At 39.5% G+C, this 21,104-nt stretch overlaps 1 protein-coding gene across 2 annotated transcripts; it reads left to right on the top strand.

Annotated features, from left to right (window-relative positions):
- Nucleotides 1-340: 340 nt before the first annotated feature.
- RNMT (RNA guanine-7 methyltransferase) lies at nucleotides 341-14,768 on the top strand. 2 transcript variants are annotated; one of them, XM_036406517.2, is made up of 11 exons: nucleotides 341-379; nucleotides 1,706-1,969; nucleotides 4,169-4,301; nucleotides 5,793-5,915; nucleotides 6,947-7,062; nucleotides 7,983-8,164; nucleotides 8,762-8,926; nucleotides 10,059-10,176; nucleotides 11,842-11,943; nucleotides 13,367-13,400; nucleotides 14,612-14,768. In XM_036406517.2, the coding sequence occupies exons 2-11, from the start codon at nucleotides 1,736-1,738 to the stop codon at nucleotides 14,647-14,649; spliced, it is 1,245 nt and encodes a 414-aa protein (XP_036262410.1). In that variant the 5' UTR covers nucleotides 341-379; nucleotides 1,706-1,735; the 3' UTR covers nucleotides 14,650-14,768. The 2 variants fall into 2 exon arrangements, with proteins under 2 accessions (XP_036262410.1, XP_036262409.1); XM_036406516.2 differs by lacking the exon at nucleotides 341-379 and adding an exon at nucleotides 1,215-1,265.
- The last annotated feature ends 6,336 nt before the right edge of the window (nucleotides 14,769-21,104 follow it).

The raw sequence follows: 21,104 nt of genomic DNA, 5'->3' as shown, positions 1-21,104 counted from the left end.
GCAAGGGCCAGGTGTCTCTTAAACACCTCCAGAGAGGGCGACTCCACCACCTCCCTGGGCAACCTGTTCCAACGCCTGAGCATCCTCACAGTGAAAAACTTGTTCTAGTATGTAATCGAAATTTCCCCTCTCCCAGAGCTGGCACGCTGGAAGAAGCTGGTCCCAGCTCACTACGCCCTCCAGTCAGGCAGCTGTAGAGAGCGATAAGGTCCCCCCGAGACCTCCCCTTCTCCAGGCTAAGCAGCCCCAGCCGCTCCTCACAGGACTCCGCGCGCCGCCGCGTTTTCCCGCTCCCTTTCCCCGCGGTCCCTCCCAGGACGTGACGCCGCCGTGGGGGTCCGTCACTTCCACAAACAGGGATGGCGGAGCGCTGAGCCGGGTGAGTGCCGGGCCGGGGCCGTGCAGGGCCGCCTTCCCTGCCCGCGGGCGGACCGGCGGCCCGGCCGAAGCTCTCGGCCTCGCCGGACAGCGGGGCCGGGCGGGCCGCAGAGAAGCCACGGGCGCCGCCGCCCGGTTAACGGGAGCGGAGGCCCTGAGGCCTCCCAGCCCCGTCATGGGGGAAGGGAAGGAGGGAAGGGAGAAAGGAGGGGGCGGGAGCGTCCCGAGGCCGGCGGGGCCATTCCCACATCACTGCAGGCGTTTTGAGCTCTCCGGCTGAGGAGCTGCTGCTTCCTCTGGTTGCTATCGCTAGCTGTGAAAGTCGGATCGTTTCACAATTAGGGCTTTCGAAACATCTTGGAATAGCCCGGTGAGGATAACGAGGGGTCTGCTGCTGCTTCGCAAACCAAGCGCTGTGGTGCTGTGCAGTAGTGGAAGAATTATTTTTGTAAGTCGTACTTTGAGGCCATTTGTTCCGAGGAAAGCTGCTCTGGTGCTTCTGTGTGGTGGTCCATTCAGTGGATGTGTTCCGGCCCTCATTAGGAGGTGAACCTGGATACGGTGCGTTTAAGTGTGATTTTTGGATTTTTTTTTTTTTTTTTTTTTTTTTTGGTGCTTTAGGTCACTCTTTCAGAACAGGGGGTCCCAAATTGCCCTCCTTCATGCCTTGTTAAAAAGTAGGTGCTCTGCTTCCTAGTGCTAGTGTAAAGAAGGCTGGGATGTGCTGGAGATCAAATGAGCTTTGTAGGAGTTGTTTGCAGTCCTGCAGCCCCTGTTGATATTTGTGAGGTGCAGATGTGGAAATACAGGTGCAACTGAATATTCCACATATTAGTTAAGCTCAGAGCATAATGGATATTCTTAGCGAACTGGAAAATCCACAACTGGTAAGAAAATTTGCTCATAAAAACCCATCTTGATTTTCTGTTTGAAGACATCAGTTTCAAAGCATATCAGTTTAAATAACAAATTTACTAATTTGAGAGAATCTCTCTGTGTTTCTAAACATAAACTGATTTGTAGGTTACCTTTTACGGGAAGGAAAAGAAAAAACAAATAACATTTGGCAGTTGAGTCACTAAAGGTTTGTAAGATGACTCTAAAATGAAAAGTAACAATTTATCTTAATTTGAACTTATCTAATGAGTACTTTTAAGTTCCACATGTTTTATTGAGCTGCCTTTATTAAACAGCTGGTCAAATTTGAAGTCTATATGTTGTCTAGGGTGAAATACCAATATTATGTTTGAAGGTCACGATTGTAACCACAAGTAAGTGAAATTTTCAGCACTGAAAATTCTTGGTGGTTTGTTTCTTTTCCCTCTAGATATCCATTCTGATCAGTGGACCAGTCAAAATGGCTGAAGTAGCCAAGACAGAAGAACAGCAAGTAGAGAAGAATTTAAATGAAGAAGTGGAGAAAACCCCTCCTGCTTTAGAGTCAGCTTCAGGTGTTGGGTGTGAAGGCAAAACTTCTGCTTCGGGTACAGAGCAGTCCACTGAAAATGACAAAGAAGTTGATGGTGGTGGTCAGGATGGCAGAGCAAAGAGGAAGAATTTAGATTCTGAAGATGAACCTGCTAAGAATGTAGTGAGTATCATTTATTTTGAGCTGTTTTCAAATCCTTGTTTCAAAGCCTTAGCTCAAGAAAAAAATTGAAAATATTTATGGTAGATGCCTGTGAGCCAGCACAAAACAAGTATGGAAATGTTTCCTAGGGAAGTAACAGGTGCACAATGATGTTGGGCTTCACAGAGGAGCAAGAGGGCTTGCAGTTAGGATGATCATCTCAGCACATACTTAGTCTAATTCTAAGACTGTTCCATCCTCCTTGTGGTAGCAATCTGGTAGTGTAGTGTAGGGTTTACTGGCATTAGTCCAGGTTCCATATCTTGAACTCAGTTCTCATGTATGTTGTTTATCTGTGTGTTAGTCTAGTTACCTGTGCTTGGGAAGTTCTTCCATAAGGTAATTTTGTCCTTTTATTTCCTTGGTAAGGTACTGTGTAGTTTGCAAAACTCAACAGACTGCATCCTCTGTGATATAATTTCAGTATGATTTGTTGGCAAAGTGAAGCAGTGAAAGACTTACAGGTGCTTCTTTGTATTTTAAGACTTCAAAAGCAGCAGAAAATGTATTTCCTTTTATATGTCCACCTGGGAGGGTGAAAAGGGTAATGTTTTACATGATGCTGTCCTTTATTATGTATGAGCTTGTAGAAGCTGATGCTTTAATATCCACTCTAGGTCATCCTTTCGGGATATTTAAATATAATTTGAAAATGTCTGACCTAGAGTTTTGTTTATCTGCCCAGAATTTTCTCCGTGTGTTAATATATGCCTTCGCAGTCTGGCAAAATAAAGGGTGTCCTTTGTTGTGGTAGAAACATTATTAACCCTTTCATCCTTTTAATAAGGGAGAATAAGGCTTAGATGAGCAAGAACTACCTTGGGTTTGTGTAGCCTAAGGATGGAGAGAGGTGACTGAGCATAAGTGCCACCATCTAGATGTGGCTGATGGCTGTTTGCAGCTGAGATGTGCTAATGGTTTGTATGAGCATGTCCCCCTCACTTGTCTGTGTCAGCTGTTCTAGCTTCTGTCGCCTTCGGTGGCTATTCAGGGAGCCATTTGTGCTTATCCTGGAAAAGAATAGAAGTCGTCAAAATACTTGGTAGTATCGGTCAGCCCAGCGTGGTAATAAACAGGTGATGAGGTTATGAAGATTTCAGACAAGTAAGGCTGTGTTCATTCTGAATGTTTCCAGAAGTATATGAAACACTGAAGAATTCACCTCTATCAGCCAAACCTTCTTTTCCCTTGAGGAACTGCTATTTGATTAGCAAGATGCAGGAATATTGACTTCTGTAGTGAACTGTTAGGAATGCTTTTAATGGCTTCATTCTGGTTTATACTGTTATTTCAAATGCTTTTGTACCTCATAGAGTCGGTGCTGGTTGTGGTTGTGTCTGTTCTGTTACTTTGGATTTTACTTATAATTTATTTTCACTTCATGTATATAGTTGAAGATTATTTTCAAGGTGAAGAAATGTTGGGAGCATAATATCTGTGTGTAGATGGCTTCTCTCTGTAACAGGGGAGAGTACTGTCTTGTAGTACTTAAAGCTAAGGCTGGACAGAAATCTCTTGGAGTATTTTGAGTTAAAGCTAAATCAGAGACATTTCTACAACTACCTCTTAAGCATTATTTGGAATATGTTGTCAAATGATTCCTCTCATTCCTTTATCATGGTCTGTTTAAATCTCTGGCAGTGGGGTCACCCACTTGGACCTTAATGTGACATCAGCCAGTTGGCCTTCTGGTTAAATTGGTAGTTTATACACTTCTGTCAGATGAAAACACTGAAATTCTGAAACAGGGTCTTTGAAGAGGCTCAAAGTTCCTTGAGAAGGAACATCCTTTACTTCTGTCCCAGACTTAAGAAGAATGAAACGTGTTCTTTGAGCGTGGTTGAGAGTGTTAGAGAACTGAAAGTTAAGTATTTCTGTGAAGGAAAGATGCTGGGCAGTATCTATCATCCAGAAATTGCTTGAATGAACTGAAAAGGGGATTAAGTTTGTGAGTGTTGCTGTGATAATTGAAATACTGACATCAGTACCAGGACAGATATGGGAAATCTCTTTATAATGATGATGCTCTTCATAGTATTGCTTGTTTGCCTTCTTAAATCTTTGAAGTGAACATGTGTGTCTTTTGATTAAATGACTAAGTCATAAAAAGAATTGACTGCTTGAGTCTGTTCCTTCTGTGGTGTGATTTCCTTTCTGCAGCATGTGATTGGCCATGGGCAAGCTGTAGCTGCACATTATAATGAACTTCAAGAAGTTGGTTTGGAAAAACGTAGCCAGTCTCGCATATTCTACCTCCGAAACTTTAATAATTGGACAAAGAGTGTCCTCATTGGTAAGTTCCCTTAACTGATTGCTTAGACATGATTAAAATGTAAAGAACTTTTGTATCAAACTGTAATTTTTTTCTGTTTTCTGATGTTGAGTATAACACTTCTTTTCGTAATATATAGTAAGTTTTTCGGCTACAGTAAATTGTCTATATTTATATTTAATTTGAATCTCTGTGATAGTGTTTTGTATTGTTGGAGTTCATATCCTTAAGTTGCATATGCTTAAGTTTTAAAGATCAACTGACTTAAAAAGTTCATACTGGAAACTATTCTTCTCCGTGGCATTTTTAAAGAGAAAAGTACAGTTTTAAATCCTAAAGAACTTAAGTGTTCTTAGATTCAAACAAGAACATCTCAATCTATCTCAAATAATTTCTTAGGCATTTTCCCGAAGCACTCTCTGTTCAGATCCTGGTTAAGCAGTTCTGCAGGAAGCTTGAACGCCTAAATATTTTCTGTATTACCCATATATTACCCATAGTCAGTGGTTGAAAAGATGGAAAGCTAAAGGATGTAGTTCTTTAAGAGTCAGTAGGTTTTTATTTAAAGGCAAAGTCTGCTGTTCCACAAATTAATTCCAAATTGAGGAAACAAAGCCATCAAATATCTGCCAACAAAGAAAAGAATCATCAGCACAGCACCACAGGTTCATGAAGAGGGATCTGTGCCAGAAGATGTTGGCACCATTTGTCTTAGCATGCTGCTTTTTGTTGTGTTGTATCAGAGCAGTTAGAAGCAATATTTAGATTTCTATAAAGCTGTTCCTCAAGCCTGTGTTGAAGCCTTTCTGTCACAAAGAATTTCAGCAGTGTGGCTTTATAGCAGTTGTATCAAAACATATTTCATATCTCCTACTGTGAAGAAAAGTTGCTAGCAGGCTGATATGTTTTACATAATACGCCAACATCAGTCAGAGCAGAGAGAATCTAGGCAGCCTCGAGGGGAAGAAAAAATGTGACTGGTGTATGTAGGGTAGAAAGACAGCAAAGGAGTAGCTACTGTTATTGCAAAGCCTGGGAGAGTGAGTGAAAAACATTATGCATTTCTGTAAGGTGACTGGGTGGAGATGTTGTGGTTGATGCATTTAATTGGCTTTTTCTTTCTGCAAAAGGCTTTCCCATACTTTCAAATAACATCTGCATTCATTATCATGCTAATGAAAGGGAACCCTGTTTGTCTCCCTGTGTCCAGGATGGTTGTTTAGCCATGTGCAGTTTTGCCTTAGCCAGGGAAACAGTTCAGAACCTTAGTCAAGTTACATGCAGAGCACATTGAGCACAGAAAATATTAATCTTCTCCACAGTTTTAAAAGTTTGTGGTTCCTTTCATCCTTCTAGAAAAAAAAAGAGATTTAAGTTTGTAATATTAAGAGATTTATAGGCAATGTAAGGTCTGAGGTGTTTTAAAATTCTCAGCTGCTTTTGGTTCTTTAGGCTTTTAGGTGCAATACACGTGCAGAGATGTTTATATGCTCCTGGTTTTTATTTTCCTAGGTGAATTTATAGACCGGGTACGACAGAAGAAGAGTGATATAACTGTTTTGGATCTAGGATGTGGGAAAGGTGGAGACTTACTGAAATGGAAAAAAGGCAGAATTAAAAAACTTGTCTGTACTGGTAAGAAGTATGATAACTTTCTAGGGAAACTACATCAGGTTTTATGGGAAACCAAGTACACCTCCAGTATTTTATTATTTCTTTTTTTCCAGTCAATCAAAGAATGTAATATACACCTTTTGTGCAAAAAGTTGTGTTTTGTCTTTTAATCTGAAGATATGACTTGATTGCTAGCAGAAATATAAGAATCATCAATCTTTAGCTTTCAGTTCAACTGAAAACTGGTATCACTATAATATAAAAACTGGTATTACTAAAGAAAAATACCATTGCCACAGGTTGCCTTAGCTAAAATGTGGCCCTGGGGAAAAGACTGACTTTTTTATTTTATCTCTTTTCTTCCACATCTAATCTCTTTAATTGTTCTGAAACACATACAGGAGAGTTGCATTTAAAAAACCAAATAATCCCCCCAATGTTGTGAGAAAAAAATGGTCTTGGGTGTTACAATCAACTAAAGATTTTCAGACTCAGAAACGAGGTAGAGGCGAAAGCTGATTAAAAAAATTTCTGGTTCGAATAATTGGCTTAGATATTGGGAGAATGATACATCTTCCCTTTTCTCAGAAAGTATCCCAAGGATAATCAGAGAAAGAATTACTTAACTCCAAATTTAATTAGGTACTGAAATTCCCTAAAACTTTTTCAGTGGGAATTATTTTGTGTACTTCACATTTTACAGTTCTTTCTTGCATTATTCAGTGGGCAGCATTCAAATACACTTAATCAATTTACTTACAAAGTTCTTAGGTGAATTCATTGCATATTGTTCTCAATGACTGAGAAAGAAGCAATCTTAGAATATGTGACATACCAGAGATGTATTTCAACATCTTTAATATTTTTAAGAGTATTAAGAATCCCAGGGAGCTGAGCTGTTTTAATGGAACTGAAGTTCATTTTTTTTATCCTACCTTTTTGTACCTTCTGTGTTCCAGTAATCACTCCAGCTTTCTTGTCTGGAGCTGTGTACACATTTTTAAAACTTCCATTTATTATATTTATTATGTTTATTTTGTTTCCATATATAGACATTGCTGACATTTCTGTGCAGCAGTGCAAGCACCGCTATGAAGAAATGAAATCCCGGTGTCGCTATAATGAACATATTTTTGATGCAGAATTCATACAAGCAGATAGTACCAAGGTACAGTTCCTGTGCTTCGTCATATTTTGGAGATTTATTGTTCTCTATGGTAGTGTTGTAACAATTTGGGTATATACATTTTTAAGGTTGGATTATTGTACTGACAGGAGAATCAGCCATAGGGGTTACTGGAAGGTTGCTTAAGATGTACTTTGGTGCATTTTGCTGCTGTTGTCTTTTCCAGATAGTAAATCTGGGGCTTTCACTATCCTTTACTCGACAAGGGGAACAGAATTTAGCTTTGGAGTTAGGTGAGACACCATGGGATGTTGGAAACTATTTGGTGAATGCTGGAATATATAAAGGACCTCTTCTGATTTAGCTGATTTAACACTTTGCCACTAGAAAGGAAAAATTCTTTTTGGTTACTATAATAGGTACCTTTAAAACTACCTCTACTTGTGTGGTAGAGCAGGTTTCTTAGACTGTCTGGAGGCAGTGGTGAATGCATGGCTGAGCCTTAGGGGAGACAGTCTTGTAAACAGAAGTGCTTTTGCTTCCTAGAAGTGCAGGCTGAGAGTGCCCTGCTGATAGAGGCTGAGACAGAACCTACCTGGTTCCAGCATATCTGTGGAAAAGCTGAACCTGTTCTCAGCCTTGCATGAAGGGTCTGCTTGAATTCTTGGTTGGCTTTCCTTCTTCTGAGAAATAGTCTCTTGCAGGTTCATGTCATCTCTCGACTTGGGGGAGAGGAAAGAGAGACTTGGCTAGGAAAGAAAGGGATATTTTCATGTTGCTGTTACAGCTTAGTTTTAGATGCATATGTATTTTCTGTTGCATGCTTTGTTCTATCTGTCCTTGTACATAAAAGTTAATTTTCCTGACTTTTGGTCTCTATCATGAATGTAGTGTATTTGATAGATTTAAGTGCATCATGCTTGTTTCTGTAGTTTTTTTTTTTTCTATTTTATCTGCTGCAGGATCTCTTGTCATCCAAGTACAATGATCCAGATATGCGCTTTGACATTTGCAGTTGTCAATTTGTGTACCACTATTCATTTGAGACGTATGAGCAGGCTGACATGATGCTTAAAAATGCTTGTGGGAACCTCTCTCCTGGAGGTTATTTCATTGGCACAACTCCAAACAGCTTTGAACTTGTGTAAGTACTCTTATATCCTGTTAGTCTTCCAAAACTCTGGGAAGCATTGTTAAGTGATAGACGTTCTTACAGTGCTCCAATATGTTTGTGCAAGCAAAAATAATTTTTTGCAACAATTTTGGAATCGAATAAAAAAGCATCTCACTCATTAACTTGACTCAAACAGGTAAAGCAATACTTACCCTTGTCTTATGTCCTTATGGCTCTTCTGTTAGGGAATACAGGTCTTCATACACTTCATCGCTCTGTCATGACTTTATTAGTGTCAAAATTTCCACAGCCTGGGGAAAAACTGTCAAGGTTTTATGGTTGTTTCTAGAAGCCTGTCTTGTCCATGTAGATTGTCTGTGTGTCTGGGCTAAAGGTTCATCTTCTAGGTCCATTTTGTCCTTGGTGTATTGTATGGGAATAATAACCTGTTAAAACCCAGTATGCTGCTTCATTTCATTGTTTCAGTGCCTTATGAGATAAGGGAAGTGGGAAACTAGAGAGATCACTGAGTATTACTGAGAGAAATACTTTCAGGCTTCTTATGTGTAGTTTTCTCTGCCTTTTCAATACTGGTCAATAAATGTTTCTTTATATCTCATTCTATAGAAAGAGACTCGAAGCTTCAGAAACAAATTCATTTGGGAATGATGTGTACAATGTAAAATTTGAAAAGAAGGGAGACTATCCCTTATTTGGCTGCAAGTATGATTTTCATTTGGAAGAAGTGGTTGATGTCCCTGAGTTTTTGGTTTACTTTCCCTTACTGGAAGAGTAAGTTACGTTTTAAATTTATTATACAATAAAAACTGTGGAACACAATAAACATTTGTTTAGTTTATGTGTTATTGCATAATGCTTGCAGAAAATTATGTTTTGGCTTTCTTATCATATTTTTCAGCTATTAATTTTTTTTGTTGTTACTTCACATACAGAGGTTTCTTGCATTTCTATCCACAGCTGTAATCTGTCCATTGAACTCTGTTGAAGATGCTCTGGTCAGAAGCTGTAAGGATTTAAACTATGTCTCATGAGGGACCATCTGATCTGATATATTGGATCTGTCAGCAAACCTTTAAAGCTTTCTCTTCTTGATTTGTAACTTTTTGAGGTGTTTCTTTCTACCCCTTTTTTAGTCTGTCAGTAAGCTTTCTTGTGCATCTCCTTCATCATGGTGCCTCTTTCTTGTCTTCTCCACCTTTCCTTAGATGTTAATAGGATTTTTGCTATGATGATTTTTTTCTTCCTCTAAATGATCTTCATCTGTAAGCATATATTTTGCTGTTACTTCTCTGTGACCTTGGATTTGGTTTTCCCAGCTGTATCCTGAGGTACAGACAAATTTTTCCATACTGGTTTTTTTTCCTGCTATTCAAGCTCAGTATGGTTAAACAGTATTAAGCTTTCCCTTCAAGCCTGTTCAAGAGCTTCATTTGTAGTTCTCTTGTGAAAAATAACAGCATCTGTCACTTACAGCTGTAACTTCAGTGTTGCATGTCCATGGTGTCAACATAAAATTGAGATATAAGCTACTGAATACAGTAGAAAGAAGTTCTCTAAATATATTCATAATATCTGACATGATAGATACTGCAGGGAAAAGTGTAGTCTTTCTGGAAGTCCACATAGAACTTATATGTTTCAGGAGAAGAGATCTTTTCTATTAAAACGTTTGTAAATTACTTCTGTGTAGATTTTTGATGTCCTAATTAAAAAAACAAAACTGTGCAATTTGTGGTGGAACTGCAGCTTTTTTAATCTAAATGTCTTTACTAAGGAAACAAGTTGTAAAGAAGTGTTATTTTAGTGAATACCATAAGATGTCACTGTGGCTTAAAATTGTTCCTTTGGAAATAAAGCTACAATAATTTTGTGGCTTCCCTAATTAAGTTTGTTATTTTGACAGAATGGCAAAGAAGCATGGTATGAAATTAGTCTACAAAATGACGTTTCGGGAATTCTATGAAGAAAAAATCAAGAACGAGGAGCATAAAATGCTGTTAAGGAGAATGCAGGCCTTGGAGGTAAATTTGGAGTTGACCTGTTTGATTTTAATAGCGTTTTACATCTTGTTAATTTTTGCACAATAATTGAAGTTCCCTTTGTGAACATTTTACAATTAAGTAAGGACCACAGATAGAAAGTATTTAGTTCCTGGGGCTGGTTGTTGATCTTGACTAGCTGCCAGACACCCACTGACCTGCACTCTTGTTCCCTCTTCCCAACAGGATAGGGGGAGAAAACAGAAAAAAAAAAACTCGTGGGTCAAGATAAATTCAAGGAGATTGCTTAGCACTTACTGTCACAGACAAAACAGACTGAACTTGGAGAAGGTTAATTTAATTAATTAAAAAAAAAAAAAGTAGAAAGGTGAGAAACATGAAAGCCTAAAAACACCTTTGTCCCACCCACTGCTTGATCCCAGGCTCAGCTTCATTTGTTCACTCATGACCTTTCTACCTCCTCTCCCTTCCTCTGCATGGGAAGGGGGATTGTGGTCTGTTCATAACACTTTGTTTCTGCCTCTCCTTCTTCCTCACGCTCTTCTCTTAGTTCAGCACAGGTCCCACCCAATAGATGATTCAAGTTTTGAAGATAATATTTCAATACTGAGGCAAGTTTCTGTTCTTGTGAAGCAGGAAACAGAAGCCCAAGAGTCAGGCCAAGTGTCAGATAGTGGTGACTGTAATCCATTTCTTCCTCAGCAGAGAGACTGAAAACTGGACCTTTGTGCAAGGAATATTGACTGAAAAGACAGAAAGGAATCTTTGTAGGAATAAAAGGACAGTCTGTGTTCATAGAACAAAATGGTACTTAACTGTAACTGAGCGTATATTTTTGCCCAATGTTCTTGCATTTTCTGTTTATCCTCCAACTCTCATCCTGGATAACTTTAACAGCTTCAGAGAAGCTTTTCCAGGCCACCTCTGAGGCTTTGGTTTTACTTGCAGTTATCTGTGCTTCCCTCCTCCCTCAAACAGTAGAATTCTTCTGCAGAAAACTCTCAGATCAACTAATTGGTGACTTACTCATCTGAGTCAGACTGCAACTTCATTGCACTTGTTGACTCTAAAAGTGATGGTGCTCTGTAAGGGCTCTCACTGGCAGTAGCACAGACACAGCCTTTGGCTTACCATCTTCCCTCTTGGGAAAGAGAGAGTTCTCTTAAGGTAGTGGCCACTTATATCTGAGAACTGCATTTTTATGATTATTTACACAGATCACTAGTAACTGGGATCCTTAATAAGTACATCTTAGTTTTGAAGAACCTGTTGTATACTTCTGTTACAGCTTGAGTGTTATTGAAGCATTTTAGTTGTTCTGCTTGAAATTGTAGTTGCTCATTTCTTAGAACTTCTGCTGAAGAGTGGTATAGTTGCTCTTCTATAAGAAGGTATATCTGGGCAATGCTCAAAATGAGCTGTACATGAAGGAGAGTTTTTATAGTTATTCTGTTTCCTCTGCTTTAGAGATATATGGATAAAAATTAATTTATAATTCTTGGGTGTCAGATTTTCTGGTAAGTAGGGAGCATCAGACCTGTTCCTGAGGGTGCTATAAAGGAAAGATGTAAATTTAAAATATTTTTAAGACTTACTGACTTCTGTCGTGGACTGTGTTGTGACAAACCCTTTACTTGATGTGATTAATGTATCTCACTACTCAATGTTTTATTCTATGTTCTCCAGCCATATTCTACACATGGTGATTCCAGGCTTGTTTCTGATAAACCTGATGATTATGAGCATGCAAAAGAGTTTATCAAAGATGGCAAGGCAAAGTTACCATTGGTAAGTTCCTTCATTCTTCTCTAGAGATAATGGTGTCTTAAAACTGAGGTCCTGATCTTTCAAACTGTGCTGCCTTCTTCATTGCAACTGCAGTGAAGTTGGTATGACTGTCTCCTTGCATGTGAAAAATTGTAGAGCTGCAGGGCTGAGGGGTTCATCTAACCTATATCCCATACTCAAAGAATCAAGTTCACCTTATTTGGTAACTGTTAAGAAATTTGTAATCATGCAGAAGGAAAAGGATATTTTTTCCATCTTACTTGACAGCTGTTCTTTTTAACTATTCTTAATTTGACGAATCTTCTTATATGTCTGGATCTTCTCAATACTGATTTAAAGCATTAATTCTGATCCTCTGATGGGAGACTTCAAAGCTTTCTTCATAACACTGTATATATTTGAAATCATTCTTTCCATTTTCATCAATACAGCATGAGGGTGTTCAGCTTAAAGTTTTTCCACTTGGCTTTGTTGTTTGGTTTTTTTAAAATCATTGATTCATCTACTGTTCACATTCTGAATTCTTGAAGATGTAGTCCTTTTACTGCACATATAAAAATCCTGCATCAAGGAAGAAACCTGCTCTTCACATTAGAAATTCAAAAATTTTTAAAAAGAAAAATGCTTATTTTAAGGAATAGGCTTAAGAACATGAGAACAGCCAAGTCAGACCAAAAACGTCTGTTGCCAAGTGCTATTTTAAAAGGTGAAGGTTTGGTCAGTGGGTAGCATATAGACTATATTATGGCCCCAGTGATAACTCCTTGGATGGGGATGGAGTGGGCAGAACAGAAAGTCAGCTTTTTGTTGCATTATGTTTCTTAAGTGGTGGGGTAAATGGCACCAGCTTTTTACTTGTGAACTTGCCCTGCTTTCATCTGATCAGCTGAGCCAGGAATTTCCAAGGCTGGAAGGCAGGCTGTTTTTCCAGAATGTGTGAGTGAGGGTGAGCATCTCTTGCAAACAGAGTTTCTGTGGGCTGTGGAGTGTTGTTGGGTCGAGGCAGGCAGTGTTCCTGAGGAAGGTGGCAGCACCATGGTGCAAGGCCTTCTCCTGGCTTCTGCACACATACTGGGCATCTCGGTCTGAACAGCACCTGGAGCCAGGTCAGGTCACACTGCTGGGTGGTGATGGACACAGGCCTGCTCTGCACTGCAGGGGCATCCAGACCAACAGACTGTTGGCCCATTCTCCTGTACCTGTTTAATTTAAGTGTGTTCCATTATTTGGATCTTCCAGTTCCCGACCATCGTAGTTGTAGTGGAGTTGTAAATATCTGTGGTCTACAGTAATGCTTTCCTTGCCCCTAAATAGCCAGTCAGTGTGGGTGGTTAGACATTGGTCAGTGAAAAGCGGAGCTAAATCAGTGTTTTATTGTTTCCTTGTTTTTTGTTGAAACTGGTGTTTTTTTGTCCCCTTCCAGGGAACATTGAGTAAATCTGAATGGGAAGCAACAAGTAAGTAATGGTTTTGAAAATACTATTGACTGAATGACTGCTTTGAAAAGTGTGTAAAATAGCCTGTTAGTCATGGAAGAAAATCGAGATTTTAAATATAATAAGATGTTGTTATTTGTGTAATTCAAAATGTCTGTGTATAGATTATGTAGTGTGCACATCTCAAGAAATTGTGAGGGAAATGTGTAAGTGCAGCCAACCAGGACTGGTGTTTTTGCAGGCCATTATACTGGTTGTGATAGTAGTTTAAAAGCAAAAAATGCTGTTTACTTTATCTAATTTTTGAATCTGTGAATTATAAGGTAGACATAAATTTCCTGCAATCTAGAAGTATTATCTCAATTAGATATTTGAGAGGGGCTTTTTATATAATTTTATACCTATTCATACCTAAAAAAATATTTATACCTTTAAAAGTTCACTGATTACTGTGTTTCCTAAGTAGTCTATTTTTCAAGAAACATATGGAGTATTGAGCTTCTGATAAGAGTACAAGCACAGCTTGTTCCTTACATGGAACTTTGCATTGTTGCTGAGGAATGTCTGATAATCTTGTCTTGAAAGATTTGGAAGTAGCTATGGCACCTCACTCTTTAAAATAAAAGTTGAAATCAAGTGGAAACCTATAAATGTGGTCTCAAGTAACTGGTTTAACATGTCTGTCTGGTGTGGAGCACAGAAACATCTGGCTTAGCTGGCACTGAATATATGCCAACTAGGTTGTTGTAATATATGCCAACTAAGGGTGCTGGTGTGGATTGTACAAGTATCCATTAATAGAATCATACTGTTCTGGACTTGAAAAAATGCTATCATTTCATCTTTCTCCATCAAAATTGGTAATATGTATCATGAGTTCATTCACTTTTCAATTAAAAATGAAGTTAATAATTTCAACCCTGATTGTCCATTACTGCAAGTATGAAGGAGTCTTTAAACTTAACTTGCATGACTTTTTAGGTGCTAGTGAATGTTCTTTTTATGTAGAATGGCACAGTAATTTATGAATTTGATTCACATTTCTGAAAGCATGTAAAACTATGCTGGAGTGGAATACTAGAGTTAGTCGCTGGAAAATCATAAGATCTTTTGTCATTTCAGTAATCTGCTAACAGGTTGTTTGGGCATAATATCAACCTGGTTACATTTTGAAAACTTAATTGAGTCACCAAGGAAGCTGAAACTTTAAATACTCCCATTTTCTTTTTTAGGTATTTACTTAGTATTTGCATTTGAGAAGCAACCGTGAAACTTCACATACTGGATGCAGCAAGAAGGGATCATATCTACGTGCAAGTTGGAATGATCAGAAATCCATTGTGGCAACTATTTTTTTATTTTTTATTTTTTAATTATCAGACGTGTGCAGGACACTACCAAAAACTAGAGCAAGCTCGTGATTCAGAGTTACATTGCCTGTCTGTGACAGATGGACTTGTGTGTGTATATATAAGAAAGATTCTGAACCAGTCTTTTTAAGCATTTGTAAGCAATCTGCATGCTCTCAAAACCTGTGTTTGAACTCACATAACTTTGTTAGAAACAAATGTTTTGTTTGTAGAAGTATGTTTGTGATTACGAGCCTGACCCTGCACCTTCTGAAGTTGATGGAAGAACATTGACTTTGATAATGCAGAATGAGGGCCTAAATACTGTTCAGCAGAGCTCAGTTAATTCATAATGAGATCTGTTCAGCATAGAGGGTATGTCTACATTGCATGCAGAGCAAAAAATACCCAAGTCAGTTTGAGAACCTCTGTGCTGTGCTCAAGCCTGCATTGTAAATCTACCTTAGTGGTATTCATGGTGTATTTTACATGGTAAAATCCCATGATGTTCTTGTTTTTCCTGCTTGCTGATATGTAGTGTCACTTCATGGTGCTTTTAAGATTAAATGAGTTTGTTCTGTACAAAACTGCTCTGAAAGTACTCAATTTCTAATGTTTTAAATCTCGACTTCGTTTTCCAAATATGGCTATGCGGTAATCAGTAACAGCTGCTTAAGTCAGATTACTGAACATTTTTTATTGTATTAAAGACTCTCCTGACTTTTCAATAGTTTTAGTGTTTCTTGAAACTTACTAGACAGATCTTAGGATGCCTTTCTTTATTGTTTCATAAAATTCCAAATGGGCTTGGCAGTAGAATGAGCTGTTGGTGGTGATGGGGACCTCGTTGTAGTCTTAAGGCATAAAAAAACATGGTCATGTCATGGATCATGAACTAAAAGGGGAGCCTGTGTATTATTTGAGGATACCAGCAGTTGTCTCTGGAAGGGAGGGTTGTGTATGTGCACACACACTCTTGTACCTGTGGGTAACAATCCCCAAATTGGAGACACATACTTACTTTGGGCATGTAATCAAATGATACAGTAGGCAGAACTGTGCCTAACTACTGTCATAACTGCTTGTTAGTCTCTTAGAGCTGGCTTAGGGGTTTCTCTACAGTGTTAGCTTGGTTTTCCCGGTGCTTGTAGCCAGCCATTACTTAAAAGGCCTGAATACTTCATGTTTCCTCTCTCCAGTTTTGGGCCAACGGTAGCTGATGGCTGCTGTTGGGCAAGATATTTAACTTAGAGATGAAATGATGATGGTACATGAGTATTTTGAAAAGTTATAGCAAACCTAGAAGAGAACATTTCTGTTAAGACTTAAATGTTCATATTATAAGAGTTTTTACCTGTATTGCTTTCCCCCTGTAATTAGGTTGTACTCTCTTCCATGACTCCTATTTTTTGTTATCTAGAAGAACACTTGTAACCTTCACTGAAGCAGTAGAATCTGTCAGTTCTGCTGCTGAAATTAAGACAATAAGATGTTCTTGTTTTTTAGAATTAGTACTTATGAAACTGCTAAAAATGGTGACACTTTAGAAGTACTGAAATGTTTCTTTGAAATTTGTGTGCGTCAAAGCTAGTTTTGTTGGATTTCTTGTATCAAATTTCATTTGAAAATACGTTGTTATGCTATTTTTGGAAGAAATAAGAATAATAAAAACAGAGAGAGTACAGTGAAGTGTCTTTCCTCTTTTAAGTGAATCTTAACATATCAATCACATAATCACATAATGGTTGAGTTCAGAAGGGACCTCTGGAGGTCATTTGGTCCAACCCCCACCCCTGCCCAAGCATGTTCACCCAGAGCTGGTTGCCAGGACCTTGTCCAGACAGCTTTTGAACAGCTCCAGTGGTGGGGAGTCCACAACCTCATTGGACAGCCTGTGCCAGTGCTTGGTCACTCTCACAGTAAAAATCTCCTGGTGTTCAGAGGGAATTTCCTGTGTTGCATTGTGTGCCTCTTGTCCTGTCACTGGGCACACAGAAAAGGCCCTAGAGCCATTTTACAAGCTCTCTTTGGGTATTTGAATGCATTGATAAGATAGCTGCCCTGAGCCTTCTCCTGGCTCCAGATCTCCCATTCTTTCCTTGTATGAGATGTTCCAGGATTTTGAATGCATTTAGACCCAGTATCAACTCCTGGCATACACTGTTGGTGACCTCCAACAAGGCTTTGTTTCACTGATCACCACTCTCTGGACTGGCTACTCTGTTTGCAATTTCTCCTCATTGTACATCCAAGATGGTGGATGCAAAAAAAAACCCTTAATATCAAAGTAGAGTATCCACTGCTTTTCCATCATCAAGCTAGACATTTATTTTCTCATAGAAGTTTGTACTGTCAGTTAAGCACGACTTCCCTGTGATGAATCCATGCTGACTATTTCTGATAATTTTCTTGTTGTTCATGTGCCTGGAAATACTTTCCAGTATCTTGTTCAATCACCTCCTTGAGGTGAGGATAGTACTGTAGTTCCCTGGATCATTTTCCTTGACCTTGAGGATATGAGCAGCATTTGCTTTCCTCCAGTCTTTGGACACTTCTCCTATGAGTATTCAAAGATCCTTGAGAGTGGACTCATCATCTCCCTCCATACTTGTGGGTGTATCCCATCAGGGTCCATGGACTTACACATGTCTAACTTGCTTAAGTATTTCCTGACCTGATCCTTTTCAACCAAGGACACATTCCTAGTTCCAACCTTTCGTTCTGGTCTCTGGGCCTGAGATTCCTGAAAGGCCATTGTTCCTTGCAGAGACAGAGATGATGAAAACATTTGGGACCTCTGCCTTTTCCATGCCCTGTGTCACAAGTGCCCTGCCCCATTCTGCACTTTTTTCCCAGTCTTCCTTTTGTTATCCATACACTTATAGAAGCCCTTGTTGCCTTGGAAATCTCTGGCCTGATTTAGTTTCAGGTGGGCTTTTGGCTCTCCTGACTGCATATTTCAAGTACGTTACCTGTCTGTCCTTCCACACTCTGTATCCTTCCCTCTTGTGTCTGAATTTAGTTAGGAGCTCCTTGTTCATCACACAGGTCTCTTGGCATTTTTGCCTGACTTCCATGGGGATAGACCTCTCTTGATCTTGGAGGAGGTGATCTTTGAATAATAATAAGCTTTATTGAACCCCTTTCCTCCAGGGCATTATCCCATCAGACTCTACAATGCAGACCTTTGAAAAGGCAAATATCTGCTCTTCTGAGGACCAATGTTGCGCTTGGTTTTTGCACTGCTAATGCATCTCAGGATCCTAAACTCCAGCATCTCATGCTCACTGCAGCCAAGGTAGCCTTTGACCTTCACATCCTCAACAAGCTCCTTGTTGGTGGTTCGAGGTCCAGCAGAGCATCTTTGGTTCCTCTCTCACTTGGGTCAGGAAGTCATTGATGCTCTTCACGAATCTTCTTAATTGCTTTTATCTTGCTGTGTTATCCCTCCTGTAGCTGTTGAGGATTGTAGATGTGTTGAGGGCTGTAGATGTGAAGCTGCTTCCAGCCATAGAGAACCTCATCCACTTCTCTCTCTTCAGGTGTCTTGTAGCCAAGAACCACTATAATGTCACCTATACTTGTCATCTCTTTAGTCCTTACTCTGTAAAAAAATCTTCATTGCAGAGCTTCAGTCATGCAGGTCATCTCACCTTTCTCCATGATTCCAGCAAGGTCATAGCACTGCAACATTTCCTGATAAATACATGATTTCCCAGTAGAACCATATGACCTTAGCGAAGCAATTAAAGGTGAGCAGAGCATTTAGATTCTCAGGACTGCTGATGAGACATTGAAGATAGGGGAGTGCTAAAGTCATCTGAGCTGGATGATTTTTTGCAATGGAAGGCATTTGGTAATCTTCTGAATTAGGAGTGATACCTGGTGCTGAACTGTCGCTGATGTATTTTCTGAAAAATACTTTTGCTAGGATTTTTCTCCTGAGAAGCTGAGAGGCCTCAGAAACAAAATGTAAACAATAATTTTCTGCTGCTGTGGAATGTGGCAGATGCATCTTTGGTCTCATGTGAATTGTTTCTACTTGATGACCAACCACAGGTCCAGCTGTGTCGGAACTCTGGTCAGTCACAAGATTTTATTATCATTCCTTCCTTTCCTTTGCTAGCCTTCTGATGTCTCCTTTCTCTTTTTCTTTAGTACACTTCTAGTATATAATTTTCTTTTAATATAATATATATCATAAAATAATAAATCAGCCTTCTGAAACATGGAATCAAGATTCTCATCTCTTCCTCGTCCTGGGGACCCTCAAACACCACCACACTGCACCAATTAAGTGCTTCCATTTTCAAATTCACTTTACACTATGAAGGAAATCAGAAATGGCAACTGAACTTTGTAGATCATTTTGTCCTCCCTCAACTAGGTGGTGAGATGTATGAGTTAGGAATAGGAGCTAGAAAACATTGCAACCTTTTCCTCTAGTTTCTTCCCTAATGGCAAACAGTTCAGATCTGTGTGAGAACTGTAACCAAGAGCGTCAGCATGTGCTGTGTTTCATGCTTAAGTTTCAAGCAAAGGCTTAAGCAATTGTGTTGCCTGGTGGAAGATATTTAATTGACTTTAGAAGGCAGACTTTGAGAGTGGTTTGGTTGGAAGGGACCTTAAAAATCATCTAGTTCTACCCTCCCTGTCGTGTCCAGGAACACCTTTCACTAGAACAGGTTGTGCAGACCTCCATCCAACCTAGCCTTGAACACTTCCAGGGATGAGGCACCCACAAATGCTTTGGGCAGCCTGTTCCAGTGTCTCATCGCCCTCAAAGAATATCTTCCTAATACCTGATTCAAAAATACTCAGTCTGAAGGCATTTCCCTTTGTTCCCTTATTCTTGTTCCCCTTGTAAAAAGTCCCCTTCATCTTTCCTGTATGCTCCTTCTGGCTACTGGAAGGCTGCTCTAAGGTCACACCAAGCCTTTATTCCAGACTGAACAATCCCAATTCTCTCAGCCTTTCCTCATAGGAGAGGTGCTCCATCCCTGTGGTCAGCTTGGGGGCCTCCCCTGACTTGCTCCGACGGGTCCTTGTCCTTCCTGTGCTGGAGACGCCAGAGGCGGATGCAGCACTGCAGGGGGAGTCTCACCAGAGCAGAGCAGAGGGGTAGAATCCCCTCCCTCTTCCTGCTGGCCACACTGGTTTGGATGCAGCCCAGGATCCTGTTGGCTTTCTGGGCTCCTAGCACTCATTGCTGTCTCATGCCCAACCTCATCCAGCAGAATCCCCAAGTCCTTCTTGGCAGGGCTGCTCTCAATTTGTTCATCTCCCAGTCTGTATTGATACTGGGAGTTATCCTGACCCAGGGGCAGGACTTTGCACTGGACCTTGACCTTCCTGATTTTCTCATGGGCCTACTTCTCAAGCTTGTCCAGATTCCTCTCAATGGCATCCTGTCCTTCAGGTGGGCTGCAAATCTTACACGTTCTCCTGTTACAGCCCTTGAATAGTTTAATTTACATTAATAACATCTCAGTTCTTTGACTATGAGTGTTTTCCTTTTGAGTCATAGTCTAGTTAATAAAGCACTCTAATAACTATTTTTATGAAAAACAGTAATTATATGCTGTGTCCTAATTGCTAAACTCTTTTTAAAGACATTGAAAACTGTTAATTGCAGGAACATTCGGCTGAAGAGCAACAAGTGTAAAACATCTGCAGGGTAATTAAGGGGCTAATAATAAATCCACTTTTGCAATCCACTAATAAGTGGAGTAATATAAGCCACTTATAAGCCAGAGTAATAATGCTTCTGGAGGAAGCAGGATCTAATATCAAACAGGATTAACAGTAATCTTGTAATCTCAGTTCCTGTTGTTCTTTGTATGCCACAAATTAGAACCTATGTCTGTATGGAAATGAGGAAATGGACATCTGTTAATGCTACTTGTGAATGCAGATAAGCACCCTGATTTTTCAGAAATTTGAAGCACAAAAATCAGGTCATTTCAGTGCCAAAGGACATGGAGAAAAGTGTTGGAGTGGTTTTTGAACAAGAAACCTCACCTGAGATATAAAGAAAAAGTCTGAAATCCTTTTGCTGGTGACATTATGAATGCTGTGTACTAAACTAACTGTTACTAGAGTTAAGTTTTTTGCAGCTTCATTTTACATGGATGTGAAATGGCTTTCCCTTAATCTCCCTTACAGCAAACCCCATCAGAGATTTATGTACTGCCTTGAATGTTTCTGTTACTTAGAGAACCGATGTAAGGTAAAACAAAGCTAACTTGATAAATTAGGTTTTGCTAATTAAAGGTTTTCTAATGCCATTTTAATGGAAGCTGTCATCCTTTCTTCATTTTATTAAAGTTGGTTCTGAACGTTGCTGCCTTTTTATTCAGGTTAATGCATCTCCCAG

The sequence above is a fragment of the Molothrus ater genome, chromosome 1, assembly GCF_012460135.2.
Source record: "Molothrus ater isolate BHLD 08-10-18 breed brown headed cowbird chromosome 1, BPBGC_Mater_1.1, whole genome shotgun sequence".
NCBI lineage: Eukaryota > Metazoa > Chordata > Aves > Passeriformes > Icteridae > Molothrus > Molothrus ater.
Note: the sequence above shows the minus strand (reverse complement) of the source record. Positions and strands in the feature narration are given on the sequence as shown.

What these genes read in the sequence shown, in the direction of transcription:
- RNMT (XM_036406516.2), top strand. Translation starts at nt 1,230, where the DNA reads ATGGATATTCTTAGCGAACTGGAAAATCCACAACTG. An exon ending in GACAAAGAGTGTCCTCATTG is followed by an intron (nt 4,302 to 5,792) that starts GTAAGTTCCCTT and finishes TTATTTTCCTAG; the next exon opens with GTGAATTTATAGACCGGGTA. An exon ending in CCAAACAGCTTTGAACTTGT is followed by an intron (nt 8,165 to 8,761) that starts GTAAGTACTCTT and finishes CTCATTCTATAG; the next exon opens with AAAGAGACTCGAAGCTTCAG.